The sequence below is a fragment of the Notothenia rossii genome (genome assembly GCF_949606895.1).
Source record: "Notothenia rossii genome assembly, chromosome: 10".
Classification (NCBI taxonomy): domain Eukaryota; kingdom Metazoa; phylum Chordata; class Actinopteri; order Perciformes; family Nototheniidae; genus Notothenia; species Notothenia rossii.
In genome coordinates, this window is record NC_136908.1 from 33,431,649 (window position 1) to 33,454,929 (window position 23,281).

The 23,281-nt window shown below is 40.1% G+C and overlaps 2 protein-coding genes and 2 long non-coding RNA genes across 13 annotated transcripts in view; 3 read left to right on the forward strand and 1 right to left on the reverse strand.

Annotated features, from left to right (window-relative positions):
- LOC307022751 (glutamate receptor ionotropic, kainate 5-like) overlaps nt 1-23,281 on the forward strand; it is a gene marked incomplete at its 3' end in the record, with an annotated part of 608,764 nt that overhangs the window by 497,172 nt on the left and 88,311 nt on the right. The window lies entirely within an intron of this gene.
- On the reverse strand, nt 8,388-12,017 carry LOC307023324. 2 transcript variants are annotated; one of them, XR_013803669.1, is made up of 3 exons: nt 10,750-12,017; nt 10,299-10,359; nt 8,388-10,216 (listed from the first exon to the last, which is right to left on the reverse strand). It is a non-coding gene; the product is annotated as an uncharacterized lncRNA (long non-coding RNA). The 2 variants fall into 2 exon arrangements; XR_013803670.1 differs by having other exon boundaries at nt 8,388-10,359.
- LOC307023385 lies at nt 12,057-12,435 on the forward strand. The gene is made up of 2 exons (XR_013803690.1): nt 12,057-12,113; nt 12,156-12,435. It is a non-coding gene; the product is annotated as an uncharacterized lncRNA (long non-coding RNA).
- On the forward strand, nt 15,801-22,826 carry LOC307022355 (uncharacterized protein; the record flags this gene model as incomplete). 9 transcript variants are annotated; one of them, XM_079655126.1, is made up of 8 exons in its annotated part: nt 15,801-16,022; nt 17,729-17,916; nt 18,833-18,972; nt 19,620-19,785; nt 19,941-20,282; nt 20,904-21,039; nt 21,250-21,357; nt 22,275-22,826. In XM_079655126.1, the coding sequence occupies 5 exons, from the start codon at nt 15,801-15,803 to the stop codon at nt 20,236-20,238; spliced, it is 1,014 nt and encodes a 337-aa protein (XP_079511252.1). In that variant the 3' UTR covers nt 20,239-20,282; nt 20,904-21,039; nt 21,250-21,357; nt 22,275-22,826. The 9 variants fall into 9 exon arrangements, with proteins under 9 accessions (XP_079511252.1, XP_079511253.1, XP_079511254.1 ...); XM_079655127.1 differs by having other exon boundaries at nt 21,250-21,303; XM_079655128.1 differs by having other exon boundaries at nt 20,982-21,039; nt 21,250-21,303.

Here is a 23,281-nt window from a genome sequence, read left to right on the forward strand (position 1 = left end):
ATTTTCATAACAAAACAATGGGGTTGCTAAGCCGTTGCTAGGCCAATTGTTGGAGTTGCTATAGCAACTCCAAGCTACCCCCTGGGGCGGCCCCTGCTAATTTTATTTAACAGCCTTAAGAAATACCAATATGCATCCAAAACATATTTACAACGTTTAAAACCAGGATTCAATTAAAACAAAAAATTAGGACCGCTTTGCAAATATTAATATAATATATAATATAATATAGCCTAGGCAACGGAGGCTAATTGTATGTAGCCTGAACAAATAATAGAACAATATGCATCCAAAACATATTAACAACTAAATTTGTATTTTTTTGGTTTTACACGCTCGGAAAAAATAAATAAACTAAACTAAACAACGTTTAAAACCAGGATACAATTAGGATAAAAAATTAGGACCACTGTACACATATTGATATAACTGAAATGTCAGTGAGACCCCTGGGCTTGTTTGCCAGCCATAATAACATCATACCGGGGCGTTCGTTCCGGTGCACTCTGACAGCATTTAGCACTACATCGAGATTAAGATTAAACTAACTTATTTTGGAACACCCACATATACATATGGAGTTGGCCGGATGTGTGTAAATTACTGTTCATGGTCATTTCAAAACAAATGCCATTGTTGGACACACACAAACACACCGAACATATACACACACAGCGGAGCTGAGCAGAGCACATACACACACACACATCATGCGCCTTTGTGACCGGACATTTCCTTCATACAACGAGTAATAGGGGGAATAATCGGGCCGTTCGATGTGTGTGTGTGTGTGAACGTAGCAGCCTGCAGTGGGGAACACAGTGAAGGCGCGCTGGTGCTGCACTTCTCAGAGGCTGCCTCCTGATGCTGCAGCCATTTCATGAAGTGAAGGAGGTTTTACAAATAAAAAAATATCTCCACACCCCTGGCCGAAATGTCCTTAAAATGAAGTTTGAGTTCGAAATATATCTGAAATAATGTATGCACTGTCATTTCCCCACATAAACATAACAGTCTGCGATGAAACCGTTGTCTCCTGTGTGCTCCACTTCCTATTGGCGCACCGGTAACTTTCTCTGCGCATGAGAGGCTGAGACCTTATGCTAACCAATTTTGATTTATTTTGTATGTTTTGGATGAAATAATATGACTAAATTTATTAATTAGGCGAAAATTAATTAAAAAAAATATATATATTTATAATTCTGCAAATATTACGATAAATTCACAGCTATTTCGCAGCCCGGCAGTAACTCCTCCGCAGACCGGGAGTTGGGAACCCCTAAGGTAAAGGACTATTTAGATAGTTAACTTTAGTCTAAGTTATCTCAATGGGTCTCAAAACAGTTTGATCACCATTTATGTAAACAAGTATTTCCGAGGCACACCTTCATATGCTCATTATAGTTAGGCTATAAAACAATAAGACAATAAATGAAAAACAGGTATGAAATACTATATGACAGTAAAACAAGAATACAGTTTAAAAGGGGAGTGATTTGTAAAATATCCATAAAGAAAGTACATCTGTTTACAGTTCTGTTTCATATGTGTTGAGAGACAACCCAGTCTCATGGCATTTTGTGTTCACCAACACGATTTCCCCCTTTTTTTCGTGTTGCACAGCACGATTTTAAAAGCAATGTATTTCTATTGGTAGTCTCACAGCATTACGTGTTATAGGAAGACAACCCAGTCTCATGGCATTTCGTGTTCACCAACACGATTTTTTATCTATTGATTTGTGTTCACCAACAAGATTTTCCCCTTTTTTTCGTGTTGCACAGCACGATTTTAAAAACAATGTACCGTAATTTTCGGACTATAAGGCGCACCTGAATATAAGCCGCAGCAGCTAAATTGAATGATGTGTACATATATAAGCCGCACTGGACTATAAGCCACAAGTGTTTTAATGTTTAATTACCATATGTAAGGGTTCGTGAACAGAGGGGATTATCGGGAAAGAGATGGCTGTTTGAGGAAGCTCCCATTTATTAACATTTCAACAAACAAGTTGCATATTTGCATAACGTATTCAAGTGCTACCATTTAGTCCAATAGTAGCTACAGAACATGTACTGTGCTGTGTAAACTTTAATGTATCACATAGCGTTTCAGACACACAAACTTTTCAACTTTCAAACTTAAACGGTGCGCTCCCAGCGCACGTTTAACACCTTTGCACAAACTGTCTCGCTCTCGTGATGTCTGTCTGTCTTGCTCTCGTTCTGTCTCTCGTACCACTCTCGGTTCCACTTTTACTTTTGCGCGCTACCTGTCTCACTCTTTTCCGGCCTCCAGCTTTTCCTGCTGGAGCCCGCCGCTTAAAGGTGGGGGGCACGGACCGGCCATAGACCCCATAGAGTTAAAGGTGGTGGACTGTAACCTGTAAAATCCATAGATTTAGGAGGTCCCCTGGTGGCCGTTAGCTGTAAAAATCCATAGATTAGCCGCACCGTTATATAAGCCGCAGGGTCGAAAAATGGGGAAAAAGGCGCGGCTTATAGTCCGAAAATTACGGTATTTATATTGGTAGTCTCACAGCATTACGTGTTATAGGAAGACCGGAAGCTGTTTGTTCATAAAAGCATTTTCTTACTCAATATCAAGCCACAATTATTGTTTGTATTATTTTGGCGTCCGTCAGGAACTGAATTTCAAAATAAAAATAACTGGAAACAGACGTAGGCATTTCGAGCGATTATCCAAGATCCTCAGCTGTGGTTTAAGCTCGCTGATTGGATGTTTTAGCCGCAATGCATGTAGGGATTTGGTGTTTATATGATATGAAATCGGAAAAACATTTTCAAAGAATAAAATAATACTTAATTCTGAGTCTTCTTGCTTTTCTCTTTGAAAGTCATCACATAACGGCATTGTCATACACGGTTCGGCTGCATTACATATTACAGATCTGCCGTAGTTCTTTATTTATAGAGCCCTGATGAGAAGACCTTTGGAAAAACTGGAAGAAATGCCGCCGAAACTGAATACTTGACGTGGATCATAAATATATCAACAATTAAACAACATCTTCAATTTCTCTTCACACAATACGTCTCCTTGCAGTATCAACACTAATTCGGCTGACTTTTACATTTGATCTAATTCATAGATAGGTTATATTTACACCGTAACGGTGCACAGCTGATATAAAAGGACTTTTCTTTGAATATAAGAATGTAAATACTGAGTCTGAAATAGTATAGCAATATGCTGTAAAATTATGTGAAAGCATGAATAAAGCTACACATCTTCAGATGTTGTACATAAGTGTCCTACACTAATAATACAAAGTTATTATTTACTTTTAATTTGTTATTCTTTTCAAAATAACACACTGTTATTTACTCAACAATAAAACACAATTATCCTCGTTTTTATTTATTGGTTTATTTCCATAATCTCTGGCTTTTTTGGCGTCCGTCAGGAACTGAATTTCAAAATAAAAATAACCGGAAACACACTACCCATAATCCCCATATCGTTTAGGACTACAGTCCCCGTGATTAATCTTCAAGCTCTGGGATTGGATGTTGGAGTGGCAGTGCGCCAAGGTTACGCCGAGTGTCAAACAGCTGTTTGAAATAGAACGAAACCACGCCAGACTATCCAAAACTGGAATCGAATGCCCCCCCAGAACTACACATGCTAGCTATTGTGTTTCGCAAAATGTTCTATGGGACATCTCTACTGAACGTTTTCATTTTTCCCACAATTAGAAGTTGCCATGACATTGGTGTTATCAAATGTAAAACATATAATTAATAAATGGGTGAAAATCGCTTGTGTCCATAATGCGCAGCATTAATATATACCAGGGGTCACCAACCTTTTTTAGGATGAGGGCTACTTTCAAAAAATAAAGCAAGTCGGGGGCTACTTTTACTTTTACTTTTTTTTGTTTTTTGCAGTGTATATATTTTATATTTATATATTATATACTTACCTTTAACCTTTGTGTGCTGTTTGGGTCTGTGGGACCCGTTTTCAGTGTTTACTAAAAGAAAATGTATGCAATTTAATAAATTTAACCTGCTTTATTTGGGGGTGGACCTCACATCCTCTAGGGGGGGGCCTCAAATCCTCACCTCCTCTAAAATATTTTTTTTTAAATGTTGAAGTGAAATGCACCAATCTTCTGCACTTTGAGTAAAAAATGAATTTATGGATACAGCTCTCAACACTTATATGAAAGGGAGCTTTATACTTTTCAATACTCCAATCATCTTTAAAATATTATCACAACCAATAAAAAATCATTTAAACTGGTTTATTCTTATCTTATGTTACCTAATTAGCATTCTTTCTTTTTATTTATGCATATTTTACTAATCACTCCCCTTTTAAACTGTTTTTTGTACTTTCCTATAGTACACACTGGAATGACTTCTTACTTTATCTATATTAAATAGATAAAAGTGTGCTCTCCCTAGCTCTCTCTCTCCCTAGCTCTCTCGCTCGCTCACAGAGGCTGTGTGCTCCTCCATGACGATGACGGGTTGCGTTAAAAAATAATAAACATATTTGTAAAGTGGGAGGACACAAACGGGATTTCGAAAAGTGCGGGGGACATGTCCCCCCTGTCCCCAGTGGAGATTACGCCATGCGTGTGTGTGCGTCAAGTGGAATAAATATATATGCAAGTTACAACACACACAGAGTAAAACTCTGCTCCTCATGTGTTGTATAGGCTGGCATGATAGGCTGTTCAATGGGGCTGATGTGTTGTGTAGATTCTGCCAGAAGGAAAATCAGCGGAGAGGTGCCACATTGCTTTTCTTCCCGACTCCAACGCTGGTCCCGCAAATCAAGCAAGAACGTGATTGGTCGATATTCATTGTGGGTGTGGGGGAGGAGGGGTGTTAGATAGATATAGAGTTGTAGTAAGTAGATAGAGTTCGCTATGATTTAGGTTTCGTTTATGCATAGAGTAGATTATTTTAATTACATTTCCTTTTTTGTTTTGGATTTGCTTGGCGAGCTATTGTTAGAACATGCCCGGCGGGCGACTCACGTTGCCCCTGCGGGCGACTGAGTGCCCGCGGGCACCGTGTTGGCTACCCCTGATATATACCCACATGACAGCTCATTGTTACTTTGTAATTCTACTCCACTACAATTCAGAGGTTAACCTGGTATTTTTACTCCACTACATTTATTTGAGTTACTTTGCAGATTCTGATTAATGATGTGAAATATAAACAACCCTTAATCAGACTTTAGTTACACCTGAGTACAATTCAGGTAAGGTGATTGTCAAGTGCCAACAATCAGGAGAGATATTTGATAGTTGGTGCTTGAGAAGACTAAACATTTATCTGTAATTGACATGAATGAAAAAAAATAAAAAATAAAATGCATTATGAATGGAAACGAGAAATAAAGTATATTCATTACTCGTTATTCTCTACTAATAGTTAATTAAAGACTGTATATTATGGCTATTTTGCACATCCCTTTCAAGATTTCAAGAGTTTCAAAGGTTTATTGACATATCATATACACAACTAGGTGTATGCAATGAATGAAGATCTTGGGTCACAGGTTCCTCAACAGCGCATTACAAGACATCTATCAATATGTGTGTACCACCACCATTAAACTGTCATATTCTGCACATTTCTTATACTATCTACATACATAAGAGTATAATGTATAATATCAGTTAAAATACGTGCTTCAACATACAGATGTAGCACTGAATTTCGGACTCCAGCTTACAGCTTCCAGCCTACGACCTGCCAAAGACCAGTATAGAGGAATGTTAAGCCCTCCCACTATTTTCCAGGAGGGCGTTGCCAGATTTTCAATTTCAGGTTTTAACCAGGAGATGGCACTTCATTCACAAATACAGAAAGACAAGTTTCATGGACTTTCAGTTGTGTTTTGAAGAGCATTTGAACACATCAATATTTTAGATCAACTAAAGTATATCTAATCTTGTAATTCAATAATATATAGTCTTTATATATTATATAATCATAATTATAATGTAAATGTTTACATTACACTTCTTTATTTGTTATGCTCATACTTTAACCTTTACAATCGTTTGCTTTAATATGCAGTATATTTTTGTGTTTGCTTCCTCCTGCTCCCTTTCGGACACATACTGTATGATTTATTATTATTATTATTAATATGAAGATATTATTAAGATAAGACAAGATGTTACTTTATTGATTGAACATTTTAGTTTAGAATGTGCTGTCCCACGGTAATTCAGAAGGCTCACAGGTCACATTCCGACCATTATTTAAAACAATAGGAGCTTTCACACCGTCTACAGTTTGATTTGCATAGAGGGAGCTCTGTCAGTTTTGGAATTACCCACTTGCTTTCGGGGAGCCCTATTTTTCAGAGCACATCCTGCTACTAAATATGTCACACGCACGCTCTGTTGACTGGCGCAGCAGCGCGGATGCGATCAATTGCTATAAAAACACTCCTCTACTAATACAGACAGTTTCACTATGCCGGCGGATGTGGCCGTTGTTGAAGCCTCTTCAGGCTCCGCATCGGCAGGCCTCTCCCTCGGTGTGGAGCTGTCAAGCTCGACCCTAACGCCGCTTACAGCCGGCCAACTAAAAGTTGTTTTCCGTTCACGTTGTCATTTTTAGACTCCTTCGCGTCTTTGCTTGTGAATCCGAAAGCTGTGACGCTTGGCTGTTTTCGCTTTGCCATATTTTTTTATTACACAGCCAGAGTTAAAAAAATATCAATATGAACATTTCAAATACCGCGCCGGCATCACCGCCATAACCATAGCAACGTAAGTAAGAATGCAGCGCCGCCACGTACAGATGGCAACACCCAGACATATTCACAAATATAAAACAAATATTCAGAAACTGTAATGAACAATAACTATTATTTATTTCAAGAACTGTTATTTACAGAAACTCAACATTTCTAATCTGTGTGACACAAATATGCACGATTGTTTTGGGCTCCCCCTATTTATCTCAAAGTCAGCCTTCAGGGCAGCTCCCTCCCTCTTCGGGGGAGCCAAGCTCCCCCTAGCTCCCCCCCATTTCGAACAGTGTCTGTGGCTGAATGGCCAGCGATTAGGTGCGGCGCATTTATCATAGGTGATCAGAGCTAACTGCCTGCCGTCAGATTTCATTTAAAAAACAGATCTGATTTTAAGACTATTTCTGCGCTCAAAAAGAATGATAAGAATAAGAATAATGCGTATTGAACTGGTTTCATTAATTAGTGAGTTTATTTAACACTACAACTGTGTTGTGTGTGTGCAATGTAACTTTTTTTCAATAAAATATTAAAGTCTCCCAGTCCTTGACTTTTCCTGAAAGTGTATTATATAGCACCCTATGTTGTTAAAAATTGCATTCTTATAGCGGCATTTGACGGGTTTAGGTAGGCCCAGCGCCGTATAGATAGAAGAGTTACGACAGCGGAAGTCCAAAAACGGTTATCGTCACGTGGTTCATGCAGACGAGGATCGTTCCCCGGAAGTTCATGGCGGGCAATGTGAATGCATTGATAACAGGAGATAGAACTACGATTTTTGGTAATTATTAGTGAATAAAGGTTTTGATTTGCAATATTTATACAACAAATCGATATGTGTATGTATTTACATCAATATGTTTTAAAAAATAAAATAGAATTTACTAATATTAAGTGATAATATTAGGATTAGTGTGAACAACTAGTTTACATGTTAGGCTAACAGTGCCTTGGTTAAAGAGCCTGTTGCTGTTTATAGCTTTGAATTCTTTAAAACCAATATTATCTTTTTAAACTTGTATGGTAGTCAGGAGCATCACTTTCTAATGTTTGATATATTGAGAGGGAGGGGATCTAAAGGAATGCTTCAAAATTCAGATTAGATTCATTTCTACCATTTTCTTAAATTCATGGTAGTTTCAGTAATCCCATGGTAATTGAGGACACAAGTTATCTAAATGACTAATGTCATCTTTATGGCTTTCAGAAAGGACAGGAGACTGACAGGTGACTATCAAAGGACTAGCAGCAGCAGCAGCAGCAGCATGATGATGATGATGATGTTAAATGTGTTGTTTTAGGAACATCCATTGCAAATACATGGAATTCAATAAACATTGAATAGCATATCATGCAGTTTGTCTGTGCCTTTTCCTCCGTGTTGTCCTGGTTTGCTGTGCTGCCTCCTAGTCGCCACCATGGTTTGCTGTGCTGCCTGGGGATGCTCAAATCGCTCCGAGAAAGGAATACGAATGTACGGCTTCCCCACTGACACAAAGCGCAGGAAAAAATGGCTGGCTCAAGTCAGCAGGAGCAATTTCACGACCAACAGCAAAAAAATATGTGAGGTAATTATATACAAACACTGCATTTGCACTTTTTCACAAAACGAAAACCACACCATTGGGAAAGCTTAATGTTTTGTTTAATACAAAAAAACAGGGAAAGGCTTGAAAAACACAGAGTTGAGACTCAGGGTGCAGGGTGAGGGTCTCAGTGCAGGTATTCAGGCTCCATTGAATCCCCCTCTGGTTCTTGTGCTGAAAGAGGGAGTAACAGACAGGAGAAAGGGTTCTACACACCTATATAGCACACCTATTGGATGAGAAATTGCCTTGGGGAGATAAGGTGTGGTCTTTGTTCCCAAGTGAAGTTATGGAACTTTATTATTTGTGAGTAAAGTATGACAAATGGCATCAGTAACAGATGTGATATAAATTTCTATAAAGTTGTCTCACATTCTTGGTCATATTTTATATACAGTATGTAATGAGTATAACATGTCCAGTAAGTATAAAGTGTTTCCTAATACTGTGTATTCAACCACTATGGAATATGTATGTGGGCAGACAAAACTGAGTTGTTCTGTGTGTGAAGTAACCTCAAGTCACTCCGCAGGCACATTTTGATGCAGACCAGTTTATCAAGACAAAAAAGGGCAAGACTAGGCTGAGAGCAGAGGCTATACCCACCATCTTCGTGCATCGCCCTGTGGTCAAAAAGAGAAGGGCCCCTGCACCACGATTCACCCCGGGACCTGTATCTACAAAGCCCATAGCTCATGATCACAGCTATAGTGTGAAACTTGACACAGGTATAATAAGTATGAACTCTTAGTAACAAACGTCATATTTCTTATTTTTAAGTGGTATAATATTTTAAATGTTCGAAAATCTACAGTGCCATGTCTTCTACTTACATTAGTCTCAAAGATTGAGGGAAGAAGGGATGAGGAGACTGAGAGAAAGGAAAGTGAGGGTGAAGAAAGAGAGGACATGGCTAGTGAGGAGAGACAGGGAGGGTGGACACCACCCACTCAGCCAGCAGCCAGTCAGCATACGAGGGAACCAGCAGCCAGTCAGCATACGAGGGAACCATCAGCCAGTCAGCATACGAGGGAACCAGCAGCCAGTCAGCATACGAGGGAACCAGCAGCCAGTCAACATAGGAGGGAACCAGCAGCCAGTCAGCATACGAGGGAACCAGCAGCCAGTCAGCATACGAGGGAACCAGCAGCCAGTCAGCATACGAGGGAACCAGCAGCCAGTCAAACAGATCTATTAAAAAATAAAGAGAAAATTAAAGAGCCAAGAAGGAATCACCAAAAAAGCAAAGTCTGCACAAAGAAAAATCAGGAAGGAAAATGCAGCTCTCAAGAAAACAATGAAAATTACAGATAACAAATATAAGAAAACGTTTTCAAAAGACCAACTTAAGGCATTCGGCAGACTCACCACAAAGGGGATGAAATGGAGCAATGAGACAATTAAGAAGGCTTTAAAAATGTGCTTTGCGTGCGGACCAACGGGTTACAAAACTCTGCAGGAATTGCAGATTCCCCTTGCAGGAATAAGGACCCTGCAAAGAAGGATGCAATGTGTTAAGTTTGAGCCTGGTGTTTAACAGCTAACATCACTGCCCCTCCACCCGTAACATCACTGCCCCTCCACCTGCCAACATCACTGCCCTCCACCTGCCAGCACCCAGCCAGAGGAGCGCAAACAACAAAAACCTTGGTGGCTCTCTACTCATGTTGTTACAGTTGTCTTGGTTACAGCTCTCAGGTTTTTTTTTGTGCCATTTCCACATCTTTAGAAAATATGAAATAAATGAAGTGAAATCAACCTCTTCTCTTGAGAACAAACTTTGATTTCTCTGTCTTGTGAGTTTGCAGTCTTGCACTTTTGCTCCTCCACCTGTAACATCACTGACCCTCCACCTGCCATACAGTAGGTTACTAACAAGATTACTTATATAATACAGTGATAGAATACATGTTTAGTATGCTTACTTATAAAAAACAGTAGTATTAAACTTACCTTGTGTTTTCACTCTCACTTAAGTCCCTCTCCCTTTGCCATCAATCCAAAATCAGCTGAGCTGCAACATTATACAGACAGGTAATAATCAACATAATCACAAGGACACAATATGGCTCTGCTAAAAACACTCACTCTTACACGCATCAAAGTTATATTTATCTAATATTTAACTCCCTCCACCCCTGCATACAATCCCGTTTAGAAGCCCCTCTTCTCTAATTCAACAACGTTGGACGAAATGACATTAAGAGAACGGAATTTACAATTAAAAGGCTGTTCAACGTGTGTTGCTAACTTGATCCGGTATCCTAGCTTTATCTGTTATCTGTAAACGTTCCCTAAATCTACTAATTTAGGGATAATCCACTGACATCCTTTAATACACATGTTAATTTGAATCAGATGTACTGATAATATCCACAATATAAATCTTTAAACTTCTTCTTACCTTTAAAAGTCCGTCACGAACGGTCTATTATGCTGCAACTCTACAGCTCTGCTAGCCTTGGCGCTAACTTCCGGGGAACGATTGAGAGGCTCTACGATCCGCCATTGCTGTAAAAAAGTGGTCCATTGGAGTGAACGGAGATGACATAACTCTCAGTCTATACAGCGCTGGGTAGGCCTATACAAAAACCTCTGGCAGTTCTAGTGTTAAGGTAATTAGGTACAGTAGAAGCCCTTTTTTTATCAGTAACGAATTTAGCAGTTGAACATAAAAGTCAGCTAACTGAGGGTCACTTGCAATGAAAGTGTTGTGTCTAACTGTAAGCTTGTCACTCAGAGTAACCTACGGTTAATTTAGCTGCTGGAGAAGAAAGATCAGGGGGGAGGGGGGGAGAGAGCTGTGGTTGATGGGCCATTAGTTGTGTAAATACACAGCTGAGAGCTGCCGTTTCATTCAGACTGTTTAAAAAAACTGTAACAACGGACTATTCTTTTATTAGCGGATGCATGTCAATTTAAATCAATACATGCAACTATTTTTTAAATCAATACATACAACTATTTTTTAAATCAATAAAAACATTTTCTAAATCCATAAAAGCATTTCAATTCATATTGGGAGTCATGTCGTTACTTTGTTGAGAATGTGGCCATGTAATAAGCGGGATAATTTGCAGCGACTTGTTCCTTATGGGGAAAATAACACCCGTCATGTGTGTGTAGAGGTGTGTGTGGTTAAAACACTTTCATGAAGTGAAGGAATTTCCTTCTATAAAACAGCTGTGGGCAGCAGTGAGTGTCACGGACATGAATTCATAGATCAAGGCAGACTGGTGCACACACTCTCCTGTCCTGCCAGGCGACAAGCCCGTTCTAAGCCGTGTCCCTCACTCCTCAAATCCCAAGCATGCCCGAAAAGTGTATTATGTTGTTACATCTCAGATTTTATGTTTCAGTTGTGCTCTGTCTATGTTCAGTGATGCAAACTTGTCACCTTTCGGCGAAATTCGCCGTTTTGAATCCAAAATAAGTCGTTTGTGTGATTCATGTAGATCTGCAATACAAATATTTTTGGGGTATGGGGGGGGCTGGGACCCGGAGTAATCTGCGGCCGTGAGCTGTTATGTGCCATCATGACACGCATGGTGTTCTTTTTTTATATATTATAATGAAGTACGAGCTGTGTGCTCGAGTCTTCCTGCCTGTCGGCTCTGCTCATGGATGTATAATAAGACTCTGCTGCTCCGAGATGATGGTCTAGCTTCAGCAGCTACATTACCTACGGGTGCGTTCGTTAATATTAAATTATGGAAAGCCAAAAGTGCCATAATACGGGGGTGAAAAAACGCGCGAACATACGGGGAGGTCCGTTTTTTCGCGCGAAAAAACGCGCGAACATACGGGGAGGTCCGTTTTTTCGCGTGAAAAAACGGGCCAATATACGGGCGAATGTTCGCGCGGTTTTTTATATGATAATGAGCCCCTCCTTCTGATTTCCTTAGCCAATAAGTTAAAAGTGTCTGTAACCAATCAGTGAAGGGTAAAGCCAGACCAAAACAATCTGTAGATGAAAAGTTCCTGACATGGTGAGGCTGTGCTGTAAATTGTGCATTATTCCAGATTCAGGGGACTAAGTATTAATTTGCCTTTGAATATAATAAATATATCAATCAATATATCAATATAACCTGCCTTCATTGTTTTTTTTAAATAAAATGGCATTACCCTTTTCCTTAAACCTCTGGAGTGTGAAGTGAAGGTATTTTCTCAATTTTTAGATGTCTCCTTAAATCCACTTTTAAATGTACTTCTTATAACATGGCATGGTGTTACATGTCAAAATGTTCAGTAGTCTCTGGTGTTGCTAGAAATGCAAATTCACTCACCTTAGAGCACTGTCTTATGAGAAACCTAGCTTAGAAATCCGATTTTTGGAAAACTTCAAAACTGTTGTGAAACACATATGTACTCATGTCATCCATTTTTTTTGGTGTTTCAGATTTTGTTCACCAAAGTCTTTGGTTCACAAAAGTAGTGAAATATATCAATTACACTATAAGCCTATATAAAAGTGTTGTTCATGTCTAAAATGAAAATGTGTAAATTATAATTTAGAGTAAAATATTTCCATCCCTCTACTTTCACCACAGAAAAGTTACATCAGGACTGAATAATGACTTCATATTCCATACCAAGGTTTATGTGATGTGTACAAATACAAATTCAGCATTTCAACTTTATTTTTCAACCAACTATTTATGTTAACATATGAAACTGTAAAATCTCAATATTTCCAATATCAGAACTTTTTCAACCAACTATTCATTATAAATGTAAAGACAGGGGGTCTTTGTCCATGGTCTTTGTCTGTCTTCCAAGACAGTGGGTCTGGCTGCTGTGTAGGTGGGGCTGATGGTGCATGGCCTGCTGGTGGCTGTGTCGGAGGGAGGTAGGTGGGATTGTCCCGGGTTGATGCTGGTGGCTGGATTGGAGGTACGTCTGCTAGGCGAGACTTCTTTGCTGGCTGGGTTGATCGCGATGGCTGTGGTGGAGGCCTTTGTACCGAGGTGTATCTTGATCTTGTGGCAGGGACAGATGGAGGCCGCTGTAGTGATGCTGGTCCTTTGGTCCTCGGTGGTGATGGCTCTGGTGAAGGCCCTTGAGCAACGGTAGATCTTGACCTTGGTGCAGGCACAGATGGAGGTTCTTTCTCCTAGGCCCAGGCAGCTGTGAAATCTGAAAGAAATATAGGACAATAATTACTACTAAGTTCATTCAAATAAAGTTCAAGTGGAATGTTTCTAAAGCACAAATAACAATGCACAACTAAAAATAAAATGGAGAGGCGGGACAGGAGTCTCTCTCTTACACAGGTATTTTCCAGTTATTTCCCATTCAATATAAAGTCACAGACACAAATATAACTACATCTATAGGTGTGTATGTGTGGGACGAATACAAGTTGATGTTATTCATCTACACATGTTACCTCACTTTTACACACAGAAATCACTTTTACACAGAGTAAACGTTTACTAACGGAGAGTCTATTTTGTCACAAGAGAAAGTTCATGACTATCGATAAGAATACAAACAATACCTATGTGGGATTCACCATCAAAAAGTTTGTTCTCTTTTATCCTCCTAATGACACGCTCTACATGAACCCTCAGTCTGGCAATGGCCTGTGTCTCCCTCACCTCATAGGCTGGCATTTGCTTCTGCTTTGACAGAAAAGGTGGGCAGTACACCTTGCATTTGCAGCAATCGCTGATCAGGAAGCTCTTATCTACCATCACTGCTATGTTTTCAGTCAACAACGCAGCTATTCCAGATTGTTTGAAAATCTCCTTGTCGCTGACAGAACCACCATACAGACTGGAAACAAATGTCACTGCACCATGTGGGGCTATGCCAACCAGGGCTTTCATGGTGCAGTGAGATTTCTATGTAGAATACATTTCACTTTGGAGGAGGAGTGAGGATGGTGTTTGACACCTCAGCTCTGTGCAATCCAGGATCACCTGTGTGTCTGGGAAATCTTTGAATGCCTCTGGGAGGTGGGCTTGAACTTCTGCAGGTGTAAGCCTGCCTAAGCCTTATAATTTAGAGTAAAATATTTCCATCCCTCTACTTTCACCACAGAAAAGTTACATCAGGACTGAATAATGACTTCATATTCCATACCAAGGTTTATGTGATGTGTACAAATACAAATTCAGCATTTCAACTTTATTTTTCAACCAACTATTTATGTTAACATATGAAACTGTAAAATCTCAATATTTCCAATATCGGAACTTTTTCAACCAACTATTCATTATAAATGTAAAGACAGGGGGTCTTTGTCCATGGTCTTTGTCTGTCTTCCAAGACAGTGGGTCTGGCTGCTGTGTAGGTGGGGCTGATGGTGCATGGCCTGCTGGTGGCTGTGTCGGAGGGAGGTAGGTGGGATTGTCCCGGGTTGATGCTGGGATTGTCCCGGGTTGATGCTGGTGGCTGGATGGGAGGTACGTGTGCTAGGCGAGACTTCTTTGCTGGCTGGGTTGATCGTGATGGCTGTGGTGGAGACCTTTGTATCGAGGTGTATCTTAATCTTGTGGCAGGCACAGATGGAGGTGGAGGCCGCTGTAGGGATGCTGGTCCTCTGGTCCTCGGGTCCTTGGTGGTGATGGCTGTGGTGGACGCCTTTGTACCGAGGTGTATCTTAATCTTGTGGCAGGCACAGATGGAGGTGGAGGCCGCTGTAGGGATGCTGGTCCTCTGGTCATTGGTGGTGATGGCTGTGGTAGAGGTCTTTGAGCCACGGTAGATTTTGACCTGGGGGCCGGCACAGATGAAGGTTCTGGCTGCTGGATAAACGCCACCTCTGGGCCACTAGGCCCAGGCAGCTGTGAAATCTGAAGGAAAAAAAACATACCTTTACATTTAGCAAATCAAAATAACTGTATGACGTATTTTTCTCTAATCAAAAATGGAAATAAATCCACATGCCATATTATGACTTTTATGAAGGATTAAAGCCTTCTTCATTTCCAGTATATAATACAGTGATAACACACACAACCCGGTTGACTGTACTCACTTTAACCTGGCTCTGTTGTCCACTGATAGGCATAGTGCTGTGTACCTGGACTCACATTCAGGTTCAGGTCCGGACTCAAGTCCAGAGGTTCAGGTTCAGGTCCGGACTTATAAGTCCGGACTTGGGTCAAGTTGTGTGAGTAACTAAAGTGAACTTATTGTGAGCTAATTATCAATTGAAAATAAACTCATAATCAACTCAAATTCAAACTCGTCAGGTTTATTGTGCCCCCTTCCAACTTGTGTCTACACCATGTATTTTCTATAACTCTACATGTGTTACTAACTACACAACACAACTACATACATAGTGATGTACATACAAGACTCAATCTGCAAGAGTACAAGTCTATGTGTTCTTGTTCAAGAACAACAGCATATTGACATTGTTTGGGTGAAGTGTTGCTCTTTCGGCAGACACTATATCACCATACATGCAAAGGAGTTAGCTTAGCTACACTACCAAATATGGCAACCAGCATCCCACGCTGTCAGTGTCCACTATGTCTAAGCCAGCTTCCCTTGACGTCACACAGATCTCGCGAGCAGTTGCGATATTTTGCGAGACTTCGTGAGTTCAGTAATTGCCGCCATATCAGAAGCCAAAACAATGTTTTTCGTCTTTTCTCAGCGCAAATTTCTCGATCTATGGAAGGTTTTAGATGGTTTAGAACAAAAAGGAGAATATACGTAAGTACCGGTTCCCGACGTTCCGGTTTTAACCGGACTTGAACCGAAACTTTTTACAAGTCCAGTACCGGTTCGGCGTACCGGTACGCAGCACATCATAGGCACAATATTAGCATAGCATTAGCGCGCTATTAGAATTTCAATAATATGAACAATTATGAACTCAGACCAGCATTTCACATATTTATACGAGCAGAATACACTTGAAATGTAAGCCAAACTACTGCACGGGAGTCATACACCTAGTAACATAGAAGAACAAAGAAGCTAGCGGACGCCATTAGCCACTGTAGTGGAGCCGAACTAGCTGACAGAATGACATTAAACTACACATAAAGAACAGTTTCAAAAACACTTCTTAGATCGAAATATGACATAATCTTTGTACACACTACTAACCTGTTGAACAGGAGAAATGAATGAAGCAGAGGGAACGTTGTTGCCGTTCCAGCCAGAATGCCAAGTCTGCGGCAGACACATAATAACAACACTTACTTTACGGCATGCGCTCAGCAACACATTCCCTTTTACGGCATGCCCACTGAGGCCTTTCCGTGTCCTATACTGCCCTCTGCTGTTTGTAATGATATACAATATTTAACATAAACATGCCTTCGAGAGTATAACTTAATTTATACAAGACAATATACATTGAAAATGTGCCCACATATTTATGCGGTTATCTGAATCATATTTTCTACCCCTTATATTCGAAAATATATGATTAAATATCTAAAATATGCGCACTTCGACGCTGCGTGGGTGGACTCCAGTTATATCTTTCAAACTAAATCTATCCACTATCTGCTTGTAGACTAACGGTCAAAGGGTCTAATATCCGGGAGGGCCGGGCTCGAGTCTCGGAAAGGAAACGTTTTTTTGTGTTATCTCTTTTCATTCACTTACAATCTTTGTATAAATGCAAAGTATTCCAAGGTCTGCTTCACCTTAATTGTCCCAACTGCTTGGCAACAGCTGTCTGTTCTCCAGTTGTTTAAGGTGGTAGCCTGTCGCCTGCGTTCATGTTTCAAATAAATGGGAATTGATCAGCCTCAGATGTATTAATTTATAAAAAAAAAAAAATTTTAATTCGAATGTTTCTCTTCAGTGCAATTGCAATTGCACATTGCATCATTTTTGTGTTCTTTGTTCTGTTTTAGAAAGGAAGGATTGTTTACTTTTTTCGTTGTCTACAAAACCGGAAAAACAACATAATTGTGCTTTTCCAGACACTGAAGAAAGAAAAATACCATGAATTTTCGGTATCAGGGCTGTTAGGGAAAAGATCAGGCAATATATCTTGAGAGAAAACTTATCTTTTGATCCCGTTTGAATTGTGCCACGAATTACACTTATGATGTTTGTCATCTTAAACAATCACTTCCATGTCAAAAAACTCAGTTTGTCGTAAAACTGTTGAAATATAAGACTATGAAAAATACGCAACTAGAAATAAGTGAAATGTGCCAACGTGACGGCCGTCTTGGTGTGTGGTGCGCGACGGGAGATGTAGGTCATTGACTGGTTTCAGGCAAAAAAAAAGTGTTACTTCACAGTTTTACGACACATTTAAAAAAATTTGACTTGCAAAATTATCTTTTAAATTGACAAAAATCATATGTGTAATTTGTGGTTCAATTCAAACGGGATCGAAAGATAATCTTTCTCTCTCCATTTACTTCAATACATACCTTTTCCGAAATAAGGTCCCATGGAGCTCAACCGGAAAGGGAGGGACTTCGCCTCTCTATAAGCATGCAGCAGCAGTAGCAGCAGCCGGAAAAATGTCCACGAGAAACTTCATCTTGCGTTGCAAAAGGACAATAAATGACTGCACAAGACTTCTCCAAACAGATGATGCCGGTCATGCCGTGTTACAATCCACAGTAACGAGGTAAGGGCCAAGCCTATTGCTACTGTTAGAAATTAAAATCAATGTTTTAATGGGGAAATGTAGTTTAAACATGCCGTCAGTTTTAATGCTCTTTTATACTGAAAAACCAGAAATTCTTGTGCACAAGCAGTTAAGCTTTTATTCTGAAAATCCTTCATCTCCGGTTAGCATTTAGCATGTGGCTAATATACGATTTCCTGAAGAGGTGAATTTAGTAGCGAAATGAGAGAGTGGTGCAAACCGAAGCCTACTGACTTAACACTACAACTATAGATGTCGAGATACTACCATGCTGAATATTAAATGAAGGTACAGTTTATTTGAATACATTATTTACAGACGAGAGTAGCATGTGACAACATCCGGAATGACCGGAAACCAAACGAGCCGAGAAGTATTGTTTAGAGTATTGATTACAGCGTTTAGAATGTGTTAAATGAAGAGTGATGAAAGAGAATATGAGGAGAAACTGCGTGTTAAGCATATATTGAATGTGAAAAGAACCTATCCTCTGTTTAAATGCAATAACGGACATTAGAGACGAGGCGAGCCGGCTGGCGGGGAGGAGCCAGCAGACGATATATAAACAGCACCGGAGGAGAGATCCGGGCTCTTCTCTTCCCTATCGAGGAGAGCCAGATCACAGCTGTTTGTCTGACTGAACAATATTCTGTCTGTAACACTACCGCGCCTCTTTTAATTAAAGTACCCAATTGAACTTTCACAGAGACTCCATTTAGTCTCCTATTTTAAAGCTTCTCTCCTGGTCGGGAGAATAACGTACACAGTTAACACTACTACCAACACAAAGGAATGTAGTTTGTTTTTGCATGTAACCTAAACTGAGGTTGTGTGAGATCTTTCACACTTACAAATTCTGTCTTCTCCCCTATTTCACCAAACCGTTTACTGGCAGGTTAGAAACCATGGAAAGGAGCCTCGAGTGGTCACGGGGCAGGCTAATTAACGTCCCTACAGCTGATCTTTTACTTCAGGACCTTCGGGAATATATACTTGAAGTCCGGAGATCTTGGCCTACCACACCCGCACAACAAGGTAGGTCGATGTGATAATTGTTCACTTTAGCATAGGCTTTCGTTGATAAACCAGTGCTAGTATTGTTGAGTACTAAGTGTCCAACAGGCCAATACATTTTAAAGTAATTATTTGTTTTAAATATGGGTAATACCAATATAAACACCTTTTTTAATCTGTAGTTGCCAGCTATTAATTACAACATTCTGGTGAGACGCTCTGAGTCTCGAGTTGTCCACTTAAAACTGTACTCCAAATTCCACCTTTATATCCTGCCACAGTAGAGGAGACGCTATTCCCCCTCCCCCGTCGAGGGCAGTCTGGCCATCTGTAGTACACCACGTATCATCAAACGTGTGAATGAGGACATTGAAAGGGTGCCAGAGGGGGAGTCTCTGTCTTCAGGGTTGGAAGACACAGACTGCAACTATGTATCTCTATGCCCATACACATTTATGCTTTTGTTCTTACTGTATACTACAACTATAGTGTATTGCATGTCCACTGGTTTAATGCCAAACTGCATTTCATTTTTTTTTAAAGTATCTTTAGGCTGGGCAATGACAATAAAATAGACGCATTGTGTGCGTTTCTGGCACAACGGCATAAATGCGTTGCTTTTACAACAATGACAATAAATGTAATCTAATGTTTTGCTGTTGTTGCAGGTCATTCTGGCTACCACGCCCCACTCATTTTGTTGGGTGGTCGAGGTCCCCCACAATTCAGCATTTCCAGAGAGCAAATCTCTTTTTTGAGGAGCTGTGGTTTTACAGCAACAAAGATGGCACAGATATTAAAAGTATCTCTGCGCACAGTGAGACGGCGATTGAGGTTTGTAGCAATGTCTTCAACATTGGAAGTGCCATCTTGTCTCAATTTATTGTAAACATCCCAAGGAGGGGTTGTAGCCATGTTACACTATGCATGTTGTAAAGTAAATCTGAATACCGTAGGTCTCATATATTTAAAACATGTTTATTTTTCAGGCAGTTCCACATGCTGCGCTCTGGGACATACTCCACCATCTCAGATGCTACACTAGACGACCTCATCAAGGAGATAGTGGCTGGGAATAACCAGATTGGCCCTGAATCTGTCAGGGCACAGCTGCAGGCCCAGCAGATGTGGATACAGAGACGCAGAGTGCGGGACAGCATGAGGCGGATAGACCCAGAAGCAGCTTCACTGGACATGTCCTCTCAAGCTGCAGAAGACAACTCCAAAACAGTGGAGGATCTGCAGAAGCAACTGCAGGAGTTAAGAGTCCAGCGAGAGTTTTGCTAACAGAGGTTTGCTGGCTCCGACGACAACATCCGATTCTATACAAGGTAATGTTTTGGCTAAATTCTATCCAAGTTTTTGAGATGGGTTAGCTTATAAAGAATCCTGTTTACCTGCCGTGTGACCGCTGACTATATGCATGCAGTGTTGGAATAAGTACTCAACTTAACTGAAGTATAAGTACAAATACTATGGTTTTAAAATACTCCTGAACTGAACATGTAGAATCATAAATCCTGTGTTTTCATATATAAAAAGTAACTAGAAACTATGAAGGTTAACTAAATGTGGTGGAGTAAAACATATTAATACTAACAACATACTGAGAATATTTTACTACAAGTGGAAATCTTCAAAACCTTACCAAAGTAAAAGTATGTCAATATCCACTGCGTTTCCCCCAGTTGCACACGTAAGAATGAAGAGTAAACGTAGTCATTGTGTGTAAAATGTTCCCTGTATGTTTTAGATTATTATTACTGCTGCTAATGTAGTTGCTACATTTTACTGCTGTAGATTACTATACCTGCACCTAGTGCCTTCTTACTCAGTCTATTTGAATTGTAATGTATTATAGCAAACAAGAGGAAAGCATTAGCCCATGTGTTACAGTTAACACGATTGTATTTACTGTCAATTAATGACTGACATGTGTCTTTTGTGTACAGATTCCCGAGCTATAACCACCTGATGGCCTTCTGGTTTTTAATTGAGCCTTCAATTCATTAAATGGTTTGTGTTACTAGAGCGATATCAACTGCCAAGAGTAATGAAGAAGTGGTTACACACGCACGTCCATCAACGGTAGGTTATGTCTCTTTTAACACACAATCTAAACACAAACTGAAGGGAAAATGTCTCTCCGACATTTCATTGCTTTTGTGTAGGCTAAAAGGCTAAAGTACTCAATCCTTTTTGAATACATCAGAGAACTAAAACAACTTAATGTTTTTCCCATAGTGTGCTACACTCATGACATTAATATAGTAACCTTTTTTTGTTTTTATCTTCCAGAGACAGCTGCTTCAGCCAATTGACGAGTTCTTCCTTTTTCTATGCTTCCTGTCGGTGGGTTTGAAAGAGAGGGACCTTGCAAACCGCTTCAACGTACACCAGTCCTCTGTGAGCCGCATCATTGCAACATGGACAAGTTTTCTTACAACTTTATTGGGGTCACAGTGCATCTGGCTTACACCTGCAGAAGTTCAAGCCCACCTCCCAGAGGCATTCAAAGATTTCCCAGACACACAGGTGATCCTGGATTGCACAGAGCTGAGGTGTCAAACACCATCCTCACTCCTCCTCCAAAGTGAAATGTATTCTACATAGAAATCTCACTGCACCATGAAAGCCCTGGTTGGCATAGCCCCACATGGTGCAGTGACATTTGTTTCCAGTCTGTATGGTGGTTCTGTCAGCGACAAGGAGATTTTCAAACAATCTGGAATAGCTGCGTTGTTGACTGAAAACATAGCAGTGATGGTAGATAAGAGCTTCCTGATCAGCGATTGCTGCAAATGCAAGGTGTACTGCCCACCTTTTCTGTCAAAGCAGAAGCAAATGCCAGCCTATGAGGTGAGGGAGACACAGGCCATTGCCAGACTGAGGGTTCATGTAGAGCGTGTCATTAGGAGGATAAAAGAGAACAAACTTTTTGATGGTGAATCCCACATAGGTATTGTTTGTATTCTTATCGATAGTCATGAACTTTCTCTTGTGACAAAATAGACTCTCCGTTAGTAAACGTTTACTCTGTGTAAAAGTGATTTCTGTGTGTAAAAGTGAGGTAACATGTGTAGATGAATAACATCAACTTGTATTCGTCCCACACATACACACCTATAGATGTAGTTATATTTGTGTCTGTGACTTTATATTGAATGGGAAATAACTGGAAAATACCTGTGTAAGAGAGAGACTCCTGTCCCGCCTCTCCATTTTATTTTTAGTTGTGCATTGTTATTTGTGCTTTAGAAACATTCCACTTGAACTTTATTTGAATGAACTTAGTAGTAATTATTGTCCTATATTTCTTTCAGATTTCACAGCTGCCTGGGCCTAGGAGAAAGAACCTCCATCTGTGCCTGCACCAAGGTCAAGATCTACCGTTGCTCAAGGGCCTTCACCAGAGCCATCACCACCGAGGACCAAAGGACCAGCATCACTACAGCGGCCTCCATCTGTCCCTGCCACAAGATCAAGATACACCTCGGTACAAAGGCCTCCACCACAGCCATCGCGATCAACCCAGCCAGCAAAGAAGTCTCGCCTAGCAGACGTACCTCCAATCCAGCCACCAGCATCAACCCGGGACAATCCCACCTACCTCCCTCCGACACAGCCACCAGCAGGCCATGCACCATCAGCCCCACCTACACAGCAGCCAGACCCACTGTCTTGGAAGACAGACAAAGACCATGGACAAAGACCCCCTGTCTTTACATTTATAATGAATAGTTGGTTGAAAAAGTTCTGATATTGGAAATATTGAGATTTTACAGTTTCATATGTTAACATAAATAGTTGGTTGAAAAATAAAGTTGAAATGCTGAATTTGTATTTGTACACATCACATAAACCTTGGTATGGAATATGAAGTCATTATTCAGTCCTGATGTAACTTTTCTGTGGTGAAAGTAGAGGGATGGAAATATTTTACTCTAAATTATAATTTACACATTTTCATTTTAGACATGAACAACACTTTTATATAGGCTTATAGTGTAATTGATATATTTCACTACTTTTGTGAACCAAAGACTTTGGTGAACAAAATCTGAAACACCAAAAAAAATGGATGACATGAGTACATATGTGTTTCACAACAGTTTTGAAGTTTTCCAAAAATCGGATTTCTAAGCTAGGTTTCTCATAAGACAGTGCTCTAAGGTGAGTGAATTTGCATTTCTAGCAACACCAGAGACTACTGAACATTTTGACATGTAACACCATGCCATGTTATAAGAAGTACATTTAAAAGTGGATTTAAGGAGACATCTAAAAATTGAGAAAATACCTTCACTTCACACTCCAGAGGTTTAAGGAA